The sequence below is a fragment of the Bufo gargarizans genome, chromosome 6 (assembly GCF_014858855.1).
Source record: "Bufo gargarizans isolate SCDJY-AF-19 chromosome 6, ASM1485885v1, whole genome shotgun sequence".
NCBI classification, from domain to species: Eukaryota; Metazoa; Chordata; class Amphibia; order Anura; family Bufonidae; genus Bufo; species Bufo gargarizans.
Genome location: NC_058085.1, coordinates 362,222,981 through 362,247,690, shown reverse-complemented (window position 1 = coordinate 362,247,690; position 24,710 = coordinate 362,222,981). Strand labels below are relative to the sequence as shown.

The window sequence follows — 24,710 nt, the reverse complement described above, 5'->3', positions numbered from 1 at the left end:
TATGGCCACAAACGCGCGTCAAAACGCCCCAAAGAAGCTCAAGAACTTGATTATGCGTCGGGTGTTTTACAGCGCGATCGTACTGTAAAACGCCCAGGTGAGAACCATTCCCATAGGGAAGCATTGGTTTTCATGTGTTGAGCGTTTTACAGCGCGTTTGAACGCGCTGTAAAACGCTCAGGTGTGAACTTAGGGTTAGAGGGTAAAGTCCTGACCAAGTGTTCACCTCCAGTAGAAGAGGAGATAATCCCAACTAAGCCTGGGCCCCCTCCTGTCCTGGGCCCCATAGTAGTCGCATGGTCTGCCGCTATGGTAGTTACGCCCCTGGTAAAGAGGCACTACTGGAGGAGGGGGCATATTTAAAGAGAGTATTACTGGGGGCATTATATGAACACAGGGCATTACTGGGGGCATTATATGTACACAGGGCACTACTGGGGGACACTGTTTGTGAAGAGGGCACTACTGTGGGCATTATATGTGAAGAGGGCACTACTGATGGGTCATCTACTGGGGCCTAAATGGGGATAATTATTAACTAGGGGCATACAAGGAGGCACTAATACTAAATAGATGTTCAATTATGGAGAAAGAAGTCGGGAGACGTCATCTGTGCAGGACTGAGACAAAGGAAAGAGAACGACCCCAGTCAGAGGAGACATCGCCTGTGAGTCACTGAGCGGGGCCTAAACTGGACTATTACTGTGTTTTGCCATGTGCGTGAAAACTGCAGGATTTTTTATTTTATTTTTTAAATATAGATAGTGACTTGAACATTTAAAAAAATATAAAAAATTCTTAGAAAATGTGTTTAACGTAAAACATGGTTTACAAATAGGTCATTTTCTGATGACATATCCTCTTTAAGCTCTTTTCAGTGTACATCAGAAAATACTCCTGAGTACCACCTGTGCCAAAAGGATCCTCTTTTTGCATGTATCAGGTCAGTGGCGCCCTATGGATCCTTTTGGCGCACGTGCTGGGACTCGGGAGCTTTTCCTACTCATTTGCTGAATGTACACTGTGTGTAAATAATATTATTGTTAGCCATATTGGGTAGACAGGATCACATATGAAAGGCTTAGGTACACCGGGTCAGCAGGCGGCACCAATCATGATTGGCTTAGATACACATCTCAGTATCGCACATGACGGGCTTATAAACACCCGCTCAGCAGTATCAGCGAAGCCCCAAAGTAGAATGAGAAAGGAAAAACCTGACAAAAGGATGAACAGAAAAGGACAAAAGCACTGGGGTGTGTTGAGGAGCATGTGACAGGAACTGGTTAATGCAAGCAATACACTTTATTTTCTCTCGCAGTGAGGCACAGGAGTCTTGCTGGTTGCTGTTATTTTAAGTGGTACGAAATGATAAGCGTCACCCAAACCTGTGTGCTGTTATGAGTTTCAGGGAGGTAACGCCCTACTACAGCACGCCCCATCCGGGTGTTGTTCAGGTGATGACTAGGGCACTACCCGATTCCGGAGTCATCCCTGACCACTCACGTGCTAACCACAACTAGCCACTGGCCGTGCCCGTGCTGTGGACTGCAAATTGAGAATAAATTAAATATGTACTAAGTTGGAATAAGGCCTCTTTCACACTTGCGTTGTCCGGATCCGGCGTGTACTCCACTTGCCGGAATTACACGCCGGATGCGGAAAAACGCAAGTGAACTGAAAGCATTTGAAGACGGATCCGTCTTCAAAATGCTTTCAGTGTTACTATGGCAGCCAAGTACTGGTTGCCATAGGAGTACTGGTTACAGTCCGCGCGGCTCCCGGGGCGCTCCAGAATGACGTCAGAGCGCCCCATGCGCATGGATGATGTGCCATGCGATCACGTGATCCATGCGCTTGGGGCGCCCTGACGTCACTCTGGAGCGCCCCGGGAGCCGCACGGACGGTAAGTATACTGCTCCCCGCTACACTTTACCATGGCTGCCAGGACGTTAGCGTCCCGGCAGCCATGGTAACCACTCTAGAAAAAGTTAAACGTCGGATCCGGCAATGCGCCGAAACGACGTTTAGCTTAAGTCCGGATCAATGCCTTTCAATGGGCATTAATTCCGGATCCGGCCTTGCGGCAAGTGTTCAGGATTTTTGGCCGGAGCAAAAAGCGCAGCATGCTGCTGTATTTTCTCCGGCCAAAAAACGTTCCGTTCCGGAACTGAAGACATCCTGATGCATCCTAAACGGATTTCACTCCATTCAGAATGCATTAGGATAAAACTGATCAGAATTCTTCCGGCATAGAGCCCCGACGACGGAACTCTATGCCGGATCCGGACAACGCAAGTGTGAAAGAGCCCTAACCTAGGCATCATCTGGATATCATTATAAATGTACAGGTAACAGCTGGTACAAATTATAAATCTTTAATGGACCATGCTGGTATAACCTGGGTATCTTTTGTATATAATGATATATGTACAGCTGATATAAGTTATACATCTTCTTGTATACAGTCATATGGAGCATGCTGGTATAACCTGGGTATCTCCTGTATATAATTATATATCTACAGCTGGTATAGGTTATACATCTCCTTGTATATAGTGATATGGACCATGCTGGTATAACCTGGGTATCTCCTGTATATAATTATATATGTACAGCTGGTATAAGTTATACATCTTCTTGTACAGGTACTTCTCAAAAAATTAGCATATTGTGATAAAGTTCATTATTTTCTGTAATGTACTGATAAACATTAGACTTCCATATATTTTAGATTCATTACACACCAACTGAAGTAGTTCAAGCCTTTTATTGTTTTAATATTGATGATTTTGGCATACAGCTCATGAAAACCCAAATTTTATAACAAGACACGGAGGCTCCTATTGCTTTAACCTTTCTTTACTTCTACCATAGCAGCAAAGAGAGAAAATGGTATACAAAAAGAAACCATGGTAACAGACTCCTCCCCCTTATCCCAGTATATCCTTCCTTGTCTGTCTGAGCTCTTTCTCTTTCTTTGCTGCTACCAGGCAGATAAGTACTCTCCAGCTCTGTGGCATTGCTCAGGGTCTGGTATATTTGTATTTTTATGTGCTTGGATTATCGGTTCGTTCGGTTTCTTTATTAGATTCTGATTAGACTCTTATCGTAGATACATATTTCTCTCCTGTATATATATATATTTATTTATCTAGGGTACGTATATATATGTATATGTTTTTTCGTTCAGGTACTTCTGTGGCCGTTCTGCCTAGGGGTTTGTCCTTATAACAGTTTTTGCGGCTTCCCCGCTTTCCCCCCGTGTGATCCGTTTCTCTGCCCTGTCATCCTTGTCCCTCGTTACCTCAGACTGCGCCGCCATTGCGCGCGCTTTCTGCTTCTTCTTCCTCTCCTTCTCGCCCGAAGTCTCGCGAGTTCGAGATTTCGCGCGCGTTTTTTCGCATATTTTCGCATATTTTCGCATATTTTCGCATTTTCGCATTTTTTCGCATTCGGCTGCTACTGACGGCGAGATCTCGCGAGATTTCGCCGTCCCTGTGCGTTTCCCCGCTCTGCACACACCGGACATCCCGCTCTGCACAGCGCATCTCCTGGCGGTCTTTTTCCACTGCTCTTGAGCCTTGTAAGTTCTGTTTTATTCCATTTTGTCTACCCACTAGCTGGCTATGATTCCTGGCTTCATTATCCCCTTTTCTCTTTTTCTCCTCTAGTGCTATTTTTGCTGCTCCGGTCGGGGTGACTAACCCCTGCCTTTTGCTACTTCACCATGTCTGTCAGAAAGAATTCCGTTGCCTCTGTGGCCCCTAGTGAAGCCCCCCAAGTAGATCAGGGTTCCCCTGCGCAGGATAGGAGGTCCGAGGTGATCCACCCGGACGACCATGAGGTGGCACTGCAAAGATCCATATCTAATGCCATTATAACCGCCATGGGTTCGATGTCATCTGCATTGACCCAGTCTATATCTCAGGCCCTTATGGCGCGCCCTGCTACTACTACCCAGGTTTTGGTCCCACCTCCAGGACCACCTCCTATTGTCTCCAGAACACCTCAGATTGATGGGCCATCCCCATCCCAAGACAACGCGCTTCAGTCGCGTAAACGAGCTTGTACCCGCCAGGCAGAAAAAACGCGGGCATGGAAGACTGCCAGGTCTCTACCTGAGCCTAGGTCAGACTCTGATAGGGAGTCAGAGGAGGAGACTCATGACAACGTCTATGAATTGACGGATGAGGTGGAGGACGATTTGGCGGATATTGCTGTGGATCCGGTTCGTAATCTAGACCCGGAAGCCCCGTTACTACAACAGGGATCAGCAGAGGATCTCTTATTGGATCCGTCTGGGGAACCGCTGTTTAACCCCGAGGAGCTGCATCATCCCCGCTCCGCGGAATGGATGCCCGCCACACATGTGGCGCAGTATATGGAGGCTCGCATACGCAATCCGCTTAGTAAGGAATCGCGTAATAAGTTGCGGGCGGAGTGCCCTCGTCCTTTAATACCACACAAAGTGTGCGAGACGCCATCAGTGGATCCAAAGATGGTCCAGTTTCTGGCGAAGACGGGGTTTAACCCCCGTAAAGGGCTAGACGCGGCCTTGAAGGCTGTCCAAGACAAGCTACTGGACATTACAGGTCCTTTAGCAAAGATTTTCGATTTGGCTGAGTCCGCTATCGCGGCAGGTAGCCAGGTAGACCCTATAGAATTGAGAGGTTGGGCCCAGCGAGCCATATGCGTAGCGGGTAATACCAATACCTCGCTCGCCATTGAAAGGCGGAAGGCAATACTAATTAAGATCGAGCCAAAGCTCTCGAACTTAGCATTGACTGAAGCGGGCAAGGACGCCCAGGGGTTGCTCTTTGGCGACTCTTTTATTAAAGAGCTAGGGAAATATGTAGGAGCTTTTACGGCTCTTGATAAAGCCCAGACTTCGATGCGTCGAGTCTTTCAAGGGCGTTTTTCCAACAGGGCCGGCAGTGCTAGGGGCCGACTGTCCGGCCGTTCCAACTTTCATGCCAGAGGTTCCGGCAGAGGATCCTTTAATTATAGAGCATCCCTCCAGGATCAGAGACATCAGCCGTCCTTTTTTCCCTCACGAGGCGCTCCCTTCAGGTCACGAGGTTTCCGAGGGAATCCAGGCTCCCGTCGACCATTCGGTAAGTTATGTTCTTCGTCCCCCTCCTTTTTTAGACCATTTAGTCGGGGGCAGACTCCGATTCTTTTCTCATGTGTGGTCAGGCATAACCTCAGACCAATGGGTCCTTTCTACTGTGCAGGGGTTCACAATAGATCTGATTGCCGATCCGAGCTCCATCCCAGCCCCCCCTACGGTACCACTGTCCTATGCGGCACGGTCCCAATTTCAGAGGGAATTGTCGGATCTTCTGCAGAAAGGCGCGATCGAACGCGCACCGGAGAATCGTGGGGGTGTCATCAGCAGTATTTTCCTGGTGCAAAAGAAAGGGGGCCAGATGCGCCCGGTGATCAATTTGAAAGCCCTGAACAATTTTGTACAATACCGACATTTCAAGATGGAGGGCATCCATCTTTTGAGGGATCTGCTCCTTCCAGGCGATTGGTTGGCCAAGATAGATCTCCAAGACGCCTATCTCACGGTCCCAGTGTCCCCCTCTTCAAGAGACCTGCTGCGGTTCCTGTGGAACGGTCAGGCCTGGCGCTTCACCTGCCTTCCGTTCGGCCTGTCCTCCGCCCCCTGGTGCTTTACCAAGATCATGCGCCCAGTGGTGGCTTGGCTTCGCAGCAGAGGTGTTCGTCTGATCGTCTACCTGGACGATATCTTGATCATGGCCCAATCACGGGCTCTCTTGTTGAGACACCTCCACTTGACGGTGACGCTCGTTTCCGACTTGGGGTTCATTGTCAACCAGGAGAAATCCTGTTTGACCCCCTCCAGATCCATAGAGTTCTTGGGTTTTCCAGGTGAACTCGGAAGAATTATCCCTCAGTCTTCCACTCTCGAAAGTCAAGGCTATCCGCAAGGAGTTGAAGCATGCTCTACGCCTACCTCAGATGTCGTTGCGGCATTTGGCAAGGATAATCGGACTTCTGGCCTCCTCAATACAGGCCATTTTCCCAGCCCCCCTCCATTATCGTGCGTTGCAGCGCCTCAAAATTGCTCACCTTCGGTCGGGGGCCTCTTACGCAGATTTGGTCTCATTAGATGCCGAGACGACGGACGAGATGAGATGGTGGATCCACAACCTGTCAGTGTGGAATGGCAGAGCGATCGTGGGTCCCCAACCGGATCTGATCATAGAATCCGATGCGAGCCTGCACGGATGGGGAGCACATTGCAGTGGTGTGTCCACGGGCGGTCCATGGTCTCCAGAAGAATCCCATCTTCACATCAACGCCCTGGAACTCCTAGCAGGGTCGTTTGCCATTCGCAGTTTTGCCAATGGTGTGGTCAGCTCAGCCATCAGGCTCCGCATGGACGATATATCTGCGGTCAGGTACGTCAATTGTATGGGTGGCACACGGTCGGTGGTTCTGACCCATTTGGCGAAGGATTTTTGGGAATTCTGTCTCGACAGGAACATCTCTGTGGTGGCCGAGTACCTTCCAGGCCTTCACAACACTCTGGCGGACTGGAGTTCTCGCTACATATCGGACTCCAGCGACTGGAAGTTAGACGAGACGGTTTTTTCTGCTATTTCTTCTCTGTGGGGTCCCTTTGCAGTCGACCTCTTCGCTTCCCGTTTGAATACCCAACTGCCCAGGTTTTTCAGCTGGAGGCCGGATCCCTTGGCGGAGGCAGTGGACGCTCTGCTTCAACATTGGGGAGGAGCGTTGATGTATGCATTCCCTCCCTTCGCGCTCATTCCACGAGTGCTCCTTCAGGTTCGTCAGCAGTTGGCGAACCTGGTTCTGATTGTTCCGTTTTGGAGAACCCAGTCCTGGTTCCCTCAGATCCTGGAACTTCTAGTGGACTTTCCGTTTCTCCTTCCCACTCAGGTGTCACTACTCCAAGGGCCTGCAGGAGAAGTTCACCCACTCCTGCAGAACGGGTCGCTACGCCTCCTAGCTTGCAAGATATCGGGAGTCCAGGAGGAGGCGCTGGACTTTCAGGAACAGCTAGGTTCTTATTGGACTGCGCTTGGGCGCCCGGGACGAGACGGGCTTATCGAGCCGCCTGGGGTTCTTGGTCTCGCTGGTGCGTCGACCGGACTCTGGATCCCGTTACGGCCCCTGTCAATTCCATCTTAGCCTTTTTATCCTCACTTTTTGAGGCAGGGAAGGCTTACCGCACCATCAATGTCTTTAGGTCAGCAATTTCCTCCAGACACAACGGTGTCGACGGCCGTCCAGCGGGTCAACACCCCCTGGTCTGTCGTTTACTCAAGGGTTCACGTTTGGCCCGACCACCTCGGCCACGGTTTTCGTCTACCTGGGATGTGTCGGATGTCTTGCAATTTCTAGTCAGTTGGCCCTCAAATGAGCTATTGTCGTTACGTCAGTTATCGGCCAAATTGGTCACTTTATTCTGTTTAATCTCCTGTAAGAGAGTTTCGGATGTGCGTGCTTTGGATTGGGACGCCAGATCCTTCACCCCGGAGGGGGTCCACTTTAACATTTCCCGTCGCACGAAAACCAGTATCCGGTCGGTCTCTTACCCCCGTTTTCCGACTTCTCCACAGCTATGTCCTGTAGCGTGCTTACGCGAGTATGAGGACAGAACCCGTCCACTGCGGTCTCTTTCTCTCCCCCACTTATTCATTTCGTTTCGCAGCCCGTTTGCTCCGGTTACCAGTGTTACGTTATCTCGCTGGGTCAAGTGGATTCTATCCCTTTCCGGGATTGATACGTCTATCTTCACGGCACATTCGGTCCGCAGTGCGACAGCTACGTCCATGACGTTATCTGGGGCTCGTTTGGAGGATGTTATGAGATTGGCGGATTGGTCCAGATCTTCCACTTTCCGGGAGTTTTATTTCCGACCGGCTTCGCATGCTTTTGATTCTATAGTGGCTCAGCTTTAAACAAGCAATAGGAGCCTCCGTGTCTTGTTATAAAATTATGGGATTTTACTAAAGTATGACGTAAAGTCATGATTTTATTAAAGACACGGAGGCGAGTATTGCCCTCCCTGGACCCACCCCTTGGGGTTTTTGACGTAAGTATGTTTTGTTGATTTACCGTATGGTCAGAATTTTAAAGTTGTTACTGTGTTTCCAACTAGTGGATCCTATGTTTCTAATGCACTGGATTATGCTCTTAGAAGGTTTTTCTCTTATTTCCTTTTTTCCTAGGTTGAGAGGCTTACGGCTTCATGTTTTAGAGTTACACAGTTCCGGTCGGAGGTCCAGTTGTGGCGGTCCAAGCCGACGAGTTCAAGGGGTTTTTTTCGTTACCCGGTGGTTTCGGCGTCTGTTGTTCCGGTTGACCAGCGCTGTTTGAGACACAAAGAAAGAGGAAGAGCTCAGACAGACAAGGAAGGATATACTGGGATAAGGGGGAGGAGTCTGTTACCATGGTTTCTTTTTGTATACCATTTTCTCTCTTTGCTGCTATGGTAGAAGTAAAGAAAGGTTAAAGCAATACTCGCCTCCGTGTCTTTAATAAAATCATGACTTTACGTCATACTTTAGTAAAATCCCATAATTTCCTATCTAAAAAAATTAGCATATTTCATCCGACCAATAAAAGAAAAGTGTTTTTAATACAAAAAAAGTCAACCTTCAAATAATTATGTTCAGTTCTGCACTCAATACTTGGTCGGGAATCACTGCTTCAATGCGGCGTGGCATGGAGGCAATCAGCCTGTGGCACTGCTGAGGTGTTATGGAGGCCCAGGATGCTTCAATGCGGCGTGGCATGGAGGCAATCAGCCTGTGGCACTGCTGAGGTGTTATGGAGGCCCAGGATGCTTCCATAGCGGCCTTAAGCTCATCCAGAGTGTTGGGTCTTGCGTCTCTCAACTTTCTCTTCCCAATATCCCACAGATTCTCTATGGGGTTCAGGTCAGGAGAGTTGGCAGCCAATTGAGCACAGTAATACCATGGTCAGTAAACCATTTACCAGTGGTTTTGGCACTGTGAGCAGGTGCCAGGTCGTGCTGAAAAATGAAATCTTCATCTCCATAAAGCTTTTCAGCAGATGGAAGCATGAAGTGCTCCAAAATCTCCTGATAGCTAGCTGCATTGACCCTGCCCTTGATAAAACACATCGGACCAACACCAGCAGCTGACATGGCACCACAGACCATCACTGACTGTGGGTACTTGACACTGGACTTCAGGCATTTTGGCATTTCCCTCTCCCCAGTTTTCCTCCAGACTCTGGCACCTTGATTTCCGAATGACATGCAACGGTCCGGTGCTACTTCTATGTAGCCCAGGTCAGGCGCTTCTGCCGCAGTTTCTGGTTCAAAAGTGGCTTGACCTGGGGAATGCGGCACCTGTAGCCCATTTCCTGCACACGCCTGTACACGGTGGCTCTGGATGTTTCTACTCCAGACTCAGTCCACTGCTTCCGCAGGTCCCCAAGGTCTGGAATCGGTCCTTCTCCACAATCTTCCTCAGGGTCCGGTCACCTCTTCTCGTTGTGCAGCGTTTTCTGCCACACTTTTTCCTTCCCACAGACTTCCCACTGAGGTGCCTTGATACAGCACTCTGGGAACAGCCTATTCGTTCAGAAGTTTCTTTCTGTGTCTTACCCTCATGCTTGAGGGGGTCAATGATGGCCTTCTGGACAGCAGTCAGGTCGGCAGCCTTACCCATGATTGCGGTTTTGAGTAATGAACCAGGCTGGGGTTGGCTGGGAGTTTTTAAAACCCTCAGGAATCTTTTGCAGGTGTTTAGAGTTAATTAGTTGATTCAGATGATTAGGTTAATAGCTTGTTTAGAGAACCTTGTCATGATATGCTAATTTTTTGAGATAGGAATTTGGGTTTTGATGAGCTGTATGCCAAAATCATCAATATTAAAACAATAAAAGGCTTGAACTACTTCAGTTGGTGTGTAATGAATCTACAATATATGAAAGTCTAATGTTTATCAGTACATTACAGAAAATAATGAACTTTATCACAATATGCTAATTTTTTGAGAAGGACCTGTATATAGTGATATGGAGCACGCTGGTATAACCTGGGTATCTCCTGTATATAATGATACATGTACAGCTGGTATAAGTTATACATCTCCTTGTATATAGTGATATGGACCATGCTGGTATAACCTGGGTATCTCCTGTATATAATGATATATGTACAGCTGGTATAAGTTATACATCTTCCTGTATATAGTGATATGGACCACGCTGGTATAACCTGGGCATCTCCTGTATATAATGATACATGTACAGCTAGTATAAGTTATACATCTTCTTGTATATAGTGATATGGACCATGCTGGTATAACCTGGGTATCTCCTGTATATAATGATATATGTACAGCTGGTATAAGTTATACATCGTCTTGTATATAGTGATATGGAGCATGCTGGTATAACCTGGGCATCTCCTGTATATAGAGTTTGGACCATGCTGGTATAACCTGGGTATCTCCTGTATATAATGATATATGTACAGCTGGTATAAGTTATACATCTTCTTGTATATAGTGATATAGACCATGTTGGTATAACCTGGGCATCTCCTGTATATAAATATATATATGTACAGTTGGTATAAGTTATACATCTTCTTGTATATAGTGATATAGACCATGTTGGTATAACCTGGGCATCTCCTGTATATAAATATATATATGTACAGTTGGTATAAGTTATACATCTTCTTGTATATAGTGACATGGAACATGCTGGTATAACCTGGGTATCTCCTGTATATAATTATATATGTACAGCTGGTATAAGTTATACATCTTCTTGTATATAGTGATATGGAGCATGCTGGTATAACCTGGGCATCTCCTGTATATAATTATATATGTACAGCTGGTATAAGTTATACATCTTCTGTATATAGTGATATGGAGCATGCTGGTATAACCTGGGCATCTCCTGTATATAATTATATATGTACAGCTGGTATAAGTTATACATCTTCCTGTATATAGTGATATGGAGCATGCTGGTATAACCTGGGTATCTCCAGTATATAATTATATATGTACAGCTGGTATAAGTTATACATCTTCTTGTATATAGTGATATGGACCATGCTGGTATAACCTGGGTATCTCCTGTATATAATTATATATGTACAGCTGGTATAAGTTATACATCTTCTGTATATAGTGATATGGAGCATGCTGGTATAACCTGGGCATCCCCTGTATATAATTATATATGTACAGCCGGTATAAGTTATACATCTTCTGTATATAGTGATATGGAGCATGCTGGTATAACCTGGGTATCTCCTGTATATAATTATATATGTACAGCTGGTATAAGTTATACATCTTCTTGTATATAGTGATATGGACCATGCTGGTATAACCTGGGTATCTCCTGTATATAATTATATATGTACAGCTGGTATAAGTTATACATCTTCTTGTATAGTGATATGGACCATGCTGGTATAACCTGGGTATCTCCTGTATATAATTATATATGTACAACTGGTATAAGTTATACATCTTCTTGTATATAGTGATATGGACCATGCTGGTATAACCTGGGCATCTCCTGTATATAATTATATATGTACAGCTGGTATAACCTGGGCATCTCCTGTATATAATTATATATGTACAGCTGGTATAAGTTATACATCTTCCTGTATATAGTGATATGGACCATGCTGGTATAACCTGGGCATCTCCTGTATATAATTATATATGTACAGCTGGTATAAGTTATACATCTTCTGTATATAGTGATATGGACCATGCTGGTATAACCTGGGCATCTCCTGTATATAATTATATATGTACAGCTGGTATAACCTGGGCATCTCCTGTATATAATTATATATGTACAGCTGGTATAAGTTATACATCTTCTTGTATATAGTGATATGGAGCATGCTGGTATAACCTGGGTATCTCCTGTATATAATTATATATGTACAGCTGGTATAACCTGGGCATCTCCTGTATATAATTATATATGTACAGCTGGTATAAGTTATACATCTTCCTGTATATAGTGATATGGAGCATGCTGGTATAACCTGGGCATCTCCTGTATATAATTATATATGTACAGCTGGTATAAGTTATACATCTTCTGTATATAGTGATATGGACCACGCTGGCATAACCTGGGCATCCCCTGTATATAATTATATATGTACAGCTGGTATAACCTGGGCATCTCCTGTATATAATTATATATGTACAGCTGGTATAAGTTATACATCTTCTTGTATATAGTGATATGGAGCATGCTGGTATAACCTGGGTATCTCCTGTATATAATTATATATGAACAGTTGGTATAAGTTATACATCTTCTTGTATCTAGTGATATGGACCATGCTGGTATAACCTGGGTATCTCCTGTATATAATTATATATGAACAGTTGGTATAAGTTATACATCTTCTTGTATCTAGTGATATGGAGGTGCTTCAGCAGCTTACAACTACCCCCTGGGGCCTGGCGCAAGCAGGGCGAAGGCTGAAGAGACTGTTACAGTGCCAATCGGTGTGGACGGTGTGGCGCAGGCTGCAGCCACCTGTACCCCCAGAAAGCAGAGGCAGGCTCAGGCTGGGAAGCCATTGACAGTAAAGTAGTGTGGAGGGAAAAAAATAAAAACTCATAACAGGGTTATGACCCAATTGGATGGGATATTGGTCTACTGTAATGTTTCCCTACCAGGATGCCTCCAGCTGTTGCAAAACGACATCTCCCAGCATGCCCTGACAGCCAATCACTGTCTGAGCATGCTGAGAGTTGTAGTTTTGCAACAGTTGGAGGCATCCTGGTTGGGAAAACACTGTGATAATATAAACAATGGGGGTTCTACAAAAGAGCTATCGTGGGGCAAAGTTCATATTCGTGTTTACACACGTGTTTTAAAATGAACGCTTTCCCCTTTTATAAACAAGTAAATACTGACACAATGCTGCGGGGCTGGTGTGCAACTTTTTCCAGGGCTGGTTTTTATCAATTTTTTCCCCCCAACATATACTTAAAAACGGATGGCAAAAACGTGATGTGAAACTTTTATTTAACCCCTAATGTACAGTGCTGGTCGTCTATTTTAAATATGGCACCCGTAAGCGAGTGCAGCAGGGGCCATAGCCGCAGGGTTTCTGCTTTTTAAACAGCATAGGCCCGAGGCTAATGTCTGTGACCGGGGTACTATATACTGTAGTGTACTATATATACTGTATACATATACACTATGAGAGGCTGGGAATGTTATACTATATATGTTGTATCGTTTTCTTTAACCCCTAGAGGACATGTACAGCGTGTTGATCGGCCGGGTGCAGGAGCTGCGCCCGACCGATCAGCGGCACGGACCGGGCAGTCGTATTAACCCCTGCTGACCGCGGCATGCAGAGGGTTTGCGGAGGGTACGGGTGCCCTCCGCTTCCCCATCAGGTCCCTGAGCTGACAGGCAATGCATTACAATACAGGATGTATTGAAATGCATTGCAGAAGCATCAGACCCCAGAAGTTGAAGTAAAAGTAAAAAAGTAAAAAAAAAAAAGTTAAATAAAGTTTTTTTCATAATAGAAAAAAAAAAGTTTCAAGTAAAAAAAAAACTCTTTCCCAAAATAAAACACTGATAAAAAAAATTGTAAGAAAAAAAAAAGAAAGATAGACATATTGGGTATTGCCGCGTCTGTAACGACGGCACCCCCTCACCTGAACGCCGTAGAAATTTAAACTGTCAAAAAAGCAATTTTTTGTCACCTTATATCACAAAAAGTGTAAGAGCAAGCAATCAAAAAATCATATATACCCTAAAATAGACCAATCAAACCATCATCTCATCCTGAAAAAAATGAGCCCCTACATAAGACAATCAGCCAAAAAATAAAAAAGCTATGGCTTTCAGAATATGGCGACACTAAAAAATTTGCTCTCAGAATATGGAGACACTAAAACATGATTTTTTTTTGTTTCAAAAATACTTTTATTGTGTTAAAAGTAAAAAAAAAAAAAAAGACATATTAGGTGTCGCCTTGTCCGTAACAACCAGGTCTATCAAAATATCACATGACCTAACCCCCTTAGGGCTCTTTCACATCTGCGTTATTGTCTTCCGGCATAGAGTTCCGTCGTCGGGGCTCTATGCCGGAAGAATCCTGATCAGTTTTATCCTAATGCATTCTGAATGGAGAGAAATCCGTTCAGGATGCATCAGGACGTCTTCAGTTCCGGAACGGAACGTTTTTTGGCCGGAGAAAATACTGCAGCATGCTGCGCTTTTTGCTCCGGCCAAAAAAACTGAAGACTTGCCGCAAGGCCGGATCCGGAATTAATGCCCATTGAAAGGCATTGATCCGGATCCGGCCTTAAGCTTAACGTCGTTTCGGCGCATTGCCGGATACGACGTTTAGCTTTTTTAGAGTCGTTACCATGGCTGCCGGGACGCTAAAGTCCTGGCAGCCATGGTAAAGTGTAGCGGGGAGCGGGGGAGCAGTATACTTACCATCCGTGCGGCTCCCGGGGCGCTCCAGAGTGACGTCAGGGCGCCCCAGGCTCCATTCTGGAGTGCCCCGGGAGCCGCACGGACTGTAAGTATGCCGCTCCCCCGCTCCTACTATGGCAACCAGGACTTTAATAGTGTCCTGGCTGCCATAGTAACACTGAACGCATTTTGAAGACAGATCCGTCTTCAAATGCTTTCAGTGCACTTGCGTTTTTCCGGATCCGGCGTGTAATTCCGGCAAGTGGAGTACACGCCGGATCCGGACAACGCAAGTGTGAAAGAGGCCTTAGGTGAACACCGTAAAAAACAAACAAAAAAAAACTGTGTCAAAAAAGCGTTTTTTTTGGTCACCTTACATCACAAAAAGTGTAAGAGCAAGAGATCAAAAAATCATATGTGCCCTAAAATAGAACAATCAAACGGTCATCTCATCCTGAAAAAAATTAGCCCCTATATAAGACAATCGTCCAAAAAATAAAAAAGCTATGTCTTTCAGAATATGGAGAGACAAAAAAAATTATTTTTTCAAAAATGCTTTATTATGTAAAACTGAAACAAATATTTGGTATTGTCGCGTTTGTATCAACCAGCTCTATAAAAAAAGCACATGATCTAACCTGTCAGATGAACATAGTAAAAAACAAAAAATAAAAACGGTACCAAAACAGCAATTTTTTTAACCAACAAAATTGCCAACTTATCCCTTAGTTTCCAAAATTGGGTCACTTTTTGGGAGTTTCTGCTCTAGAGGTGCATCAGGGGGTCTTCAAATGTGACATGGCAACTTAAAATTTTCCCAGTGAAATCTGCCATCCAAAAACTATATGGCGTTCCTTTCCTTCTGCGCCCTGCCGTGTGCCCGTACAGCAGTTTATGACCACATATGGGAATGTTTCTGTAAACTAAAGAATCAGGGAAATAAATATTGAGTTTTGTTTGGCTGTTAACCCTTGCTTTGTTACTGGGAAAAATGGATTCAAATGAAAAATCTGCCAAATAAGTGAAATTCTAAAATTTCATCTACATTTTCCTTTAATTCTTGTGGAACACCTAAAGGGTTAACAAAGTTAGTAAAATCAGTTTTGAATACCTTGAGGGGTGTAGTTCCTAAAATGGGGCCATTTATGGGTGGTTTCTGTTATGTAAGCCCCACAAAGTGATTTCGTACCTGAACTGGTCCTTAAAATAGAGGGTTTTGGAAATTTTCTGAAAAATTTCAAGATTTTCTTCTTCCAAGCCTTCTAACGTCCCCCAAAAATTAAATAGCATTTACAAGATGATCCAAACATGAAGTAGACATATGGGGAATGTAAACTACTAACTATTATATGAGGTATCACAAGCAGGGATATTGAAATTTGGAAAGTTGCTAATTTTTCAATTTTTTTAATAAATTTGGGATTTAAAAAAAAAAAGTAATATTTAAAATATTGACTGAAATTTACCACTATCATGAAGTACAATGTGTCACGAGAAAATCTCAGAATATGGGTTGAAACACGAAAGGGAGGATGGTCGGGACAAATGGAGAGAAGGTGCCTAAGATGGGTAAACAGCCCCGGGCCTATGATGCACTTAATCCGTCCCTGCTCACATGTAATCTCTGTCCTCTCCGTACATCTCTGACCTAATCTCCTGATACCTCCTCACATGTAATCTCCAGTCCATATCTGTAACACCCCAAAGTTGTGTTACTAAACTCTTCTACCCCGCTACAATCTCCTAAGAGCATTAACATTGTCATCTAATGTAATTTCACATAACATTCTCACAAATGAGCATTGAAAGCCTTGTTACATGTATATTGCTGTCATTTCCATGTTCACCAGCAGGTGGCAGCAATGGGTTAGCAAGGAGTCCGTTTCAGTTTAGTGTTTCTAGACTGGAATAGTTCATTCCAGTATATCTCCCCCCTCTGTGAGCAAAGTGGGTTGCTCCCACATCCTGCCTCATAGGGAGGGAATGAAGTTAGAGTTAGTGTGCCAGCCACCCCGGCTAGGGGAAGGCTGTGTGTGTAGGAGCTCCCAGATATAGGGATCTTGTCTCGGCTGAGACATTGATCATCATCCCGAGCCTGAGCTCTGCAGCCTCAGCTGGAAGAAAGCAAGCAGACCACTCCAGTTCCAGGAAGAAGACACCGTTGACACCATTACCACTACCATACAGAGACATTACACCACTCTGGCATTCCTGACCTGGTACGTGAGTTACAACACCTTAAAAGGCCCTGTGTTAGTACCCTGCGCACGCTGCAATTGGCGTCACGAACAAACAATGGACTATTATACACATATCCTGACCCACTGCATAATTTGGCGTCCGTGTAACTTTAGTGGGTCCAGCTCATTGCAAAAGTGGCATCACTGGAACAGGATCGGATTGAATTGTGTGCCTATCCCTGCCAACTGGATCCAACTGTGTGTCAACAGAACCGGATCCAATTGTGTGCCAACAGGATCAAATTGCATGTTTTACAGTACTGCAAGATCTGAGGATTGTGCCAAAAAATTGACTTTATTGCTTTGTTGCTGTGCCAGAAAGCGCTATGTGGTGCGCACCAGCACTCAAAGGGTTAATTCGCCGTATTCGCTAAATGGCGCCGCTTCTTCATGCCTGTCGGAAGCGGGAAAAGTCAAGAACGCCCTCTCAAGAGCGCGAAGATGCCGAATACGCCCCCCTAGAAGCGGGAACTCTAAAGCTTGCCCACCAAGAACATTGCAATGCGAGCCAAGGGAGTGCAGACTCCTCCCTCTGGGCTCCACCCTCACTTCCTGAATGCACCCCGACAGAGGAGCCAAGGAAGATGGAGCTCCCTTCACCAAAAGGGAACCAGATGGTTATCGGAGGAGAGCCTGTCTATGAGGACCACCCGCCAGAGATCCAAGTCTCCCAGCTGGTGAGGAAAAGTGGTCCCTCCGTCTTTGCCGCGATCCCGGAGGCAGTGGATCCCTCCGCAGCTACCGACTTAGCAAACCAGACTGCTGCCAGCGCCGAAGACAAGATGGCCACCGCACTCCAGCCCGCTCCCGCGGAAGCAGATGCCACCCCGCTCGAGACACTGGAGGAGACGACTGCACCAACCATCTTACCAGCTGCCCCAGCGGCTGATGTGCCGGCCCAGAAGCAAGCCGCGATTCCTGCAGAGCGGCCTACAGCTTCGGAGACAGCCATGATGACGTCACCTATCGCGTAGGCCCGCGCGCACCACCAGGAGGCATCGGAATCGGCCACCCGGATACAACATCAGGTAGGAGCAGACGCGCTCCCTCAGGCCCAGTCTGAAACCGCCCCTGCACCGCTCCCAAGCCCAAGCCTGCTCCGCCAAGCATACCTACTGGTGCGGCGGAGGCGGCTGGAACTTCCACTCCCCCGCCCAGAGCTAATACCGCCAGAGTGGGAAGTTTGAACCCAGAGATCACTACTCATGCCCAGACGGCCTGGGAATATAAATCGGCCGTTGAGGAATAGGTGAAGCAGGTCATAGATGATCCCCAGCCAGCAGACCCTAAGCTTACCAGACGCACTGGGACTGTGCTCTGGTTCTCAGTTGAAAGAGGAGTGGGCTTCCTCCAAGACAGCCATTCAGGGGCTGAGATATTTGTGGGCCGCTGCTCTGTGAAGCGCCATTACTTGCCCCAGGCCCGTCACAACCTGTATGCAGGGGACCAAGTGGAATACACCCCCATGCGCTCAATCCAAGGTCCATTTGCTGCCGGTGTGACCCTGCTGGTCAAACCTTTAACCCCTGTGTAACGGGGTGCCGAAGGCGCACTCGGTCTCCCATCAGCCGCAGACCTGCTGCTTAGCTTCGGGAGCGAGGATCTGTGTTCAGCCTCGTTCCCAGGGCGGCTTTTGCTAGCTGGGAGGCTCCCTGCTCCTAGGTCTGCCTTGAGCGCCGAGCTGATCACTCGGTGCTCAACTTGTTTGTCTGTCGGTCATGTGACGCTGGCCACGTCACATGACCCTCACTCCCCACTATAAATACAGGCAACTTGCTGGCTACAGGTTGCCTGTGATTTTGGTCCCTTAGGCTGTTTATTATTATTGTCATTTAGCTTACCTTTGGATTTGACCCTTGATCTGCTTCCTGACACCTCTTCTGCCTGCTCCCTGAACCTTGACGCTACCTCTCGGATTTTGACCTCGGCTTGCTTTTGGATTTTGTCTTTGCCTCTTCTCTTGTACTGACTTGACCTCCTGGACTGACCCCGGCTAGTTGACCCGCCTCGCCCTTCCGTTTTTGGTGGGACCTTGCTTGTTCCACCTCTCTGTCCGCTCTAGTGCTACCTCTCATTGGCTGTCCACTTCCCTGCTGTCTCTATCTCTCTGCTTGCACTTACTTAGGTCATGGACTGTTGCCCAGTTGCGCCCCGTCGCATAGGGCGGGTGGTGCAAGTAGGCAGGAACAGGGGTGGCAGCTCAGGGGGTGCACCTCTGCTCTATCTTTATACCTACCTTTATACGCTACCCCGTGACACCCTGCAGTTACCCCAGAGACCTGGCAGGAAGATCGAAGCTCTGCAGCTAGAGTCCGTTGTTTGCAAGAGACTCAGGATGGCAGGTTACGTTTCAAGGAACAGCTGCAGCCTGAGCCTGAGCCACTCATCCCTGACCTGGCTGCACCACCAACACTACAGGGAGTGCAGAATTATTAGGCAAATGAGTATTTTGACCACATCATCCTCTTTATGCATGTTGTCTTACTCCAAGCTGTATAGGCTCGAAAGCCTACTACCAATTAAACATATTAGGTGATGTGCATCTCTGTAATGAGAAGGGGTGTGGTCTAATGACATCAACACCCTATATCAGGTGTGCATAATTATTAGGCAACTTCCTTCCCTTTGGCAAAATGGGTCAAAAGAAGGACTTGACAGGCTCAGAAAAGTCAAAAATAGTGAGATATCTTGCAGAGGGATGCAGCACTCTTAAAATTGCAAAGCTTCTGAAGCGTGATCATCGAACAATCAAGCGTTTCATTCAAAATAGTCAACAGGGTCGCAAGAAGCGTGTGGAAAAATTGCCCATGAACTGAGAAAAGTCAAGCGTGCAGCTGCCAAGATGCCACTTGCCACCAGTTTGGTCATATTTCAGAGCTGCAACATCACTGGAGTGCCCAAAAGCACAAGGTGTGCAATACTCAGAGACATGGCCAAGGTAAGAAAGGCTGAAAGACGACCACCACTGAACAAGACACACAAGCTGAATAAGACACACAAGACTGATTTTTCTAAGGTTTTATGGACTGATGAAATGAGAGTGAGTCTTGATGGGCCACATGGATGGGCCCGTGGCTGGATTGGTAAAGGGCAGAGAGCTCCAGTCCGACTCAGACGCCAGCAAGGTGGAGGTGGAGTACTGGTTTGGGCTGGTATCATCAAAGATGAGCTTGTGGGGCCTTTTCGGGTTGAGGATGGAGTCAAGCTCAACTCCCAGTCCTACTGCCAGTTTCTGGAAGACACCTTCTTCAAGCAGTGGTACAGGAAGAAGTCTGCATCCTTCAAGAAAAACATGATTTTCATGCAGGACAATGCTCCATCACACGCGTCCAAGTACTCCACAGCGTGGCTGGCAAGAAAGGGTATAAAAGAAGAAAATCTAATGACATGGCCTCCTTGTTCACCTGATCTGAACCCCATTGAGAACCTGTGGTTCATCATCAAATGTGAGATTTACAAGGAGGGAAAACAGTACACCTCTCTGAACAGTGTCTGGGAGGCTGTGGTTGCTGCTGCACGCAATGTTGATGGTGAACAGATCAAAACACTGACAGAATCCATGGATGGCAGGCTTTTGAGTGTCCTTGCAAAGAAAGGTGGCTATATTGGTCACTGATTTGTTTTTGTTTTGTTTTTGAATGTCAGAAATGTTTATTTGTGAATGTTGAGATGTTATATTGGTTTCACTGGTAAAAATAAATAATTGAAATGGGTATATATTTGTTTTTTGTTAAGTTGCCTAATAATTATGCACAGTAATAGTCACCTGCACACACAGATATCCCCCTAAAATAGCTAAAACTAAAAACAAACTAAAAACTACTTCCAAAAATATTCAGCTTTGATATTAATGAGTTTTTTGGGTTCATTGAGAACATGGTTGTTGTTCAATAATAAAATTAATCCTCAAAAATACAACTTGCCTAATAATTCTGCACTCCCTGTACGGGTGGGCCAGATAAATAACTCGGTTCTAACTTTTAACCCCAGGGTGCAGCCATATGTTTTACCTTGGAAGTAGCCCCAGGCACCCTCTGTTTGCCTACCAGAACCCCTTCAGCCGGAGGTATTAACCGCCTCTGCACCGGCTAGGGATCCCGGCTTGCAGCATGTCACAGCTGCATTCACCAGGCTGTCTGCACATCCACCACCCAAAGACACCACTACTACTGCTGCAACCCTGAGCTATCAGAAGCAAGAGCGCCCCCTAATGCGCTTTAGTAGTTCAAGCAGCGAGGAGGACCTGGACATCCTTCTCTAATGCTCCTTTTCTAAAAAAATAAGGAACTATTTGGGAGCCACGTCATAGACTGTTCCTGACGGGTGAGGACCCGTTTGGCATTGTTTTAATGTTTTCTTTTACAGGTTGCCCTATTTTGTCCTCACCCTGATGGTCATGTGCAGTAAGGACTCCCTCCATCATCATTTAACCCCTCATATCCAAGTTCACATTGTTTTATCCCCTTTCTCAGGTTACTTGATAACCTTATGGAACGTTTTATACTTCCCATTGGATTACAATTAACTTTTATTATGCCTGTGGATTACAATTGACTTTTACAGTTTCCAGAGGATTTCTACATTAAGCACTTCAAAGGAAAAAAAAAGGACTCAAGCCTTATTTGAGCACAATATTGCACTAATAAAATTTGCACTATTTTCCAAAAATCGTTACTGCAACGTAAAAAGCTTGCACCCAAAGAAAAGACTCAAAGGTATACCTGAGCTCTTTGTGATTCATACTGTAATGTTTTTGCACTAATTTCATTACCAGTTTACAGGTTGTGTAACATTTAAGAATCACATGCCCATTGTGTGTATTCTCTTTTTAGGTGCTGCAATGTGACCTCATACACTTTTTGTGAAATTGCACTTAACTTTGCACTTAACCAGATATGTAGCAACTTACTCTACAGCTCTTGTTCTCTCCCCCTTTCATACGGACCGCCTATCTGGACGCTTAATACTAATGGCCTACACCCGGTGTTATATACCCATAGGTACCCAGGGTAGGACCAAGTGGTGGCAGGTCTAGTAACTACACGGGTAACCCCACTGCATCGGGAATGGTTAGAGGAGTTTTTGACACCTCCTTCCCGCTTGTTATTTGTTCAGGATTGCTCCCATCCTGAGGTGTTTCTTCCAGAAGTTTCATGGGATTATCATAACCTCCTCCTGTGACATTGCCAAAAGTGCATAGAGAAGCTGATACCTCCCCTTCTGTGCCTTTGCCTAAGGTATGGTACCTCAAGCCTTAGTGCAATTTAGCTACCCATAGTCACCATAGTGATCGTGCTATAAGCCATATATTTTGACTTTGGTGCAGGGAAGGGAATACAGGATAAAGCCACCCTTCCATTGGCAAGTATTTCATTACATAATGGCAGGATTACAGAGTAAAGACACCCCCATGCTTTTTTTGGTGTTAGGATCCGGAACACTTCAAAGTTAGTCAGTAGTGATTGCTTAGTGCAGACTTTGGTTCACTGGTTATACCGAGAGGGAAACTGTTACTTAGGACACCCTACTCATGCGGGCAGGAACCTAGGGTAGCCGTTATATGTTTTGTCTTTGTATGTCATTATATGTGTAATACAGGCAGCACTCTGTACTTATTTGGGTACCCCAGAGCTGGTTCCTCTCCTTCCTAACCATAAGCCGGGGGAGGCTTAACTCAAAGTAAGGGGGAATGTAACACCCCAGAGTTGTGTTACTAAACTCTTCTACCCCACTACAATCTCCTAACAGCATTAACATTGTCATCTAATGTAATTTCACATAACATTCTCACAAATGTGCATTGAAAGCCTTGTTACATGTATATTGCTGTATTTTCTATGTTCACCAGCAGGTGGCAGCAATGTGTTAGCAAGGAGTCCGTTTCAGTTTAGTGTTTCTAGACTGGAATAGGTCATTCCAGTTTAGCTCCCCCTCTGTGAGCAAAGTGGGTTTCTCCCACATCCTGCCTCATGGGGAGGGAAGGAAGTTAGTTAGTGTGCCAGCCACCCCGGCTAGGGGAAGGCTGTGCGTGTAGGAGCTCCCAGATATAGGGATCCAAAGCCAGGATCTTGTCTCGGCTGAGACACTGACCAACATCCCCAGCCTGAGCCTTGCAGCCTCAGCTGGAAGAAAGCAAGCAGACTACTCCAGTTCCAGGAAGAAGCGTATCCTGAGACAATAGCTGTGAGTACCGTCCAGAGACCCAGGAGAAGACATATTCCTCCTCAGCTAGTCAGTCCCAATTCAGCAGAAGATAGTAAGCGCAGAAGCCAAATTCCTGCCACATTACAGAGCTAAGAAGCAGACGTCCCTTTCCTGCAAAGCTCCAGGTACATGATAGAGCAGAAGATATATTCCTGCCACACATTGCCAATACCTGCTGAGACTAAAGACTATTGCTGTACCTTGCTTGGATAAAAGTTACCATCAGTAAAGACAAGTTTGAACTTTACCAAAGGTCTGGATCTCAATTACTGCTTCTAATTCCTCAATTAATCCTACTAGCACCACACTCATTTTATTGCAAGTGAGCCAGGATCCAGGAGTCTAGCTGTACCCAGGTAGGAGACACCGGTGACACCATTACCACTACCATACAGAGACATTACACCACTCTGGCATTCCTAACCTGGTACATGAGTTACAACACCTTAAAGGCCCCTGTGTTAGTACCCTGCACACGCTGCAATTGGCGTCACTAACAAACAATAGACTATTATACACATATCCTGACCCACTGCATAATTTGGCGTCCGTGTAACTTTACCCACGGTCCGGCTCATTGCATAACCTGTCCTCTCCATACATCTCTGACCTAATCTTCTGATACCTCCCTACATGTAATCTCTAGTCCACAACCTGTCCTCTCCATACATCTCTGACCTAGTCTCCTGATAACTGCCCACATGTAATCTCCAGTCCACAACCTGTCCTCTCCAAACATCTCTGACTTCATCTCCTGATACCTCCCCACATGTAATCTCTAGTCCACAACCTGTCCTCCCCATACATCTCTGACCTAGTCTCCTGATAACTACCCACATGTCTGGCCACAAGGTCTCCAGTACCATCCATGCCCCCTCTATACAACTCTGCCCTAATCTCTGATACCTTCCCACCTGTAATCTCCAGTCCTTCCTAACACTGTTGTCTCTCTTCTTGTTTCTCTTCTCGTTTGCTCATCAGATCATCATCTCCATGATTTCTCCCATGTATCTCCCATACTCGAACTCAGTTCCCAAGCACATTAGATTCTACTCTCCGATCATCCAAAGATTTAAAAGGAACCAAAACTCTCCCCTTCAGAAAACCTGCAATAACCCTGTTTCCAGTGCACAATGGTATTGACAGATTCTACCCTGACCTACTGTCTCCTTCCCTGGTATTAAGCCCTCACAGGCAATGCCAGGCAGTCACTCAGTAAGCTCTTCTTTATTGTACATGCTCGGTTTTATTGTTTGTTAGCACTAAAATAATCTAAAAATGTCTTTAGCCCTTTTGAAGTTGAGAAGAACGTTTCAGATGATATGATCTAGCTGTTTATTTACAACATTTAACAGCCCCTAGTGGTCATAAGTATAACTGCAAGATGTTCTACTTTGTAAATCCAGACGTACATTTTTTTTAAACATAGGGAGTAGGGTTGAGCGAACCTGAACTGTAAAGTTCGGGTTTGTACTGACTTTAGGATTTTTTGTACCCGGACCCGAACCCGAACATTTTCGTAAAAGTTCGGGTTTGAGTTCGGTGTTCGGTGATTTCTTAGCGCTTTTTGAAAGGCCAATCAACAAACGTTTAACTGTGTGCTCTTAGAATCCATCACAGCCATGCCTACTAATGTCATGGCCGTGATTGGCCAGAGCAGCATGTGACCGAGGCTCTATAAAGGCTGGAGTCACATAGTGCCGCCCGTCACTCTGCTCTTACTAGTGTAGGGAGAGGATGCTGCTGCTGTGAGGGAGAGAATAGGAAACAATTCTAGTGTTC

The 24,710-nt window shown here is 45.8% G+C and overlaps 1 protein-coding gene across 1 annotated transcript; it reads left to right on the top strand.

The window, feature by feature from the left end:
• Positions 1–3,617: 3,617 nt before the first annotated feature.
• Positions 3,618–5,992, top strand: LOC122941596. The gene is made up of 2 exons (XM_044298954.1): positions 3,618–5,419; positions 5,462–5,992. Exons 1-2 carry the CDS (start codon positions 3,731–3,733, stop codon positions 5,903–5,905), a joined length of 2,133 nt encoding a protein of 710 aa, XP_044154889.1. The 5' UTR covers positions 3,618–3,730; the 3' UTR covers positions 5,906–5,992.
• Positions 5,993–24,710: the final 18,718 nt, after the last annotated feature.

Excerpts from the sequence above, each read along its gene's own strand:
- LOC122941596 (XM_044298954.1), top strand. The coding sequence starts at position 3,731 with ATGTCTGTCAGAAAGAATTCCGTTGCCTCTGTGGCCCCTAGTGAAGCC. Across the intron at positions 5,420-5,461 it reads AGTATTTTCCTGGTGCAAAA|GAACAATTTTGTACAATACC; the intron begins GAAAGGGGGCCA and ends TTTGAAAGCCCT.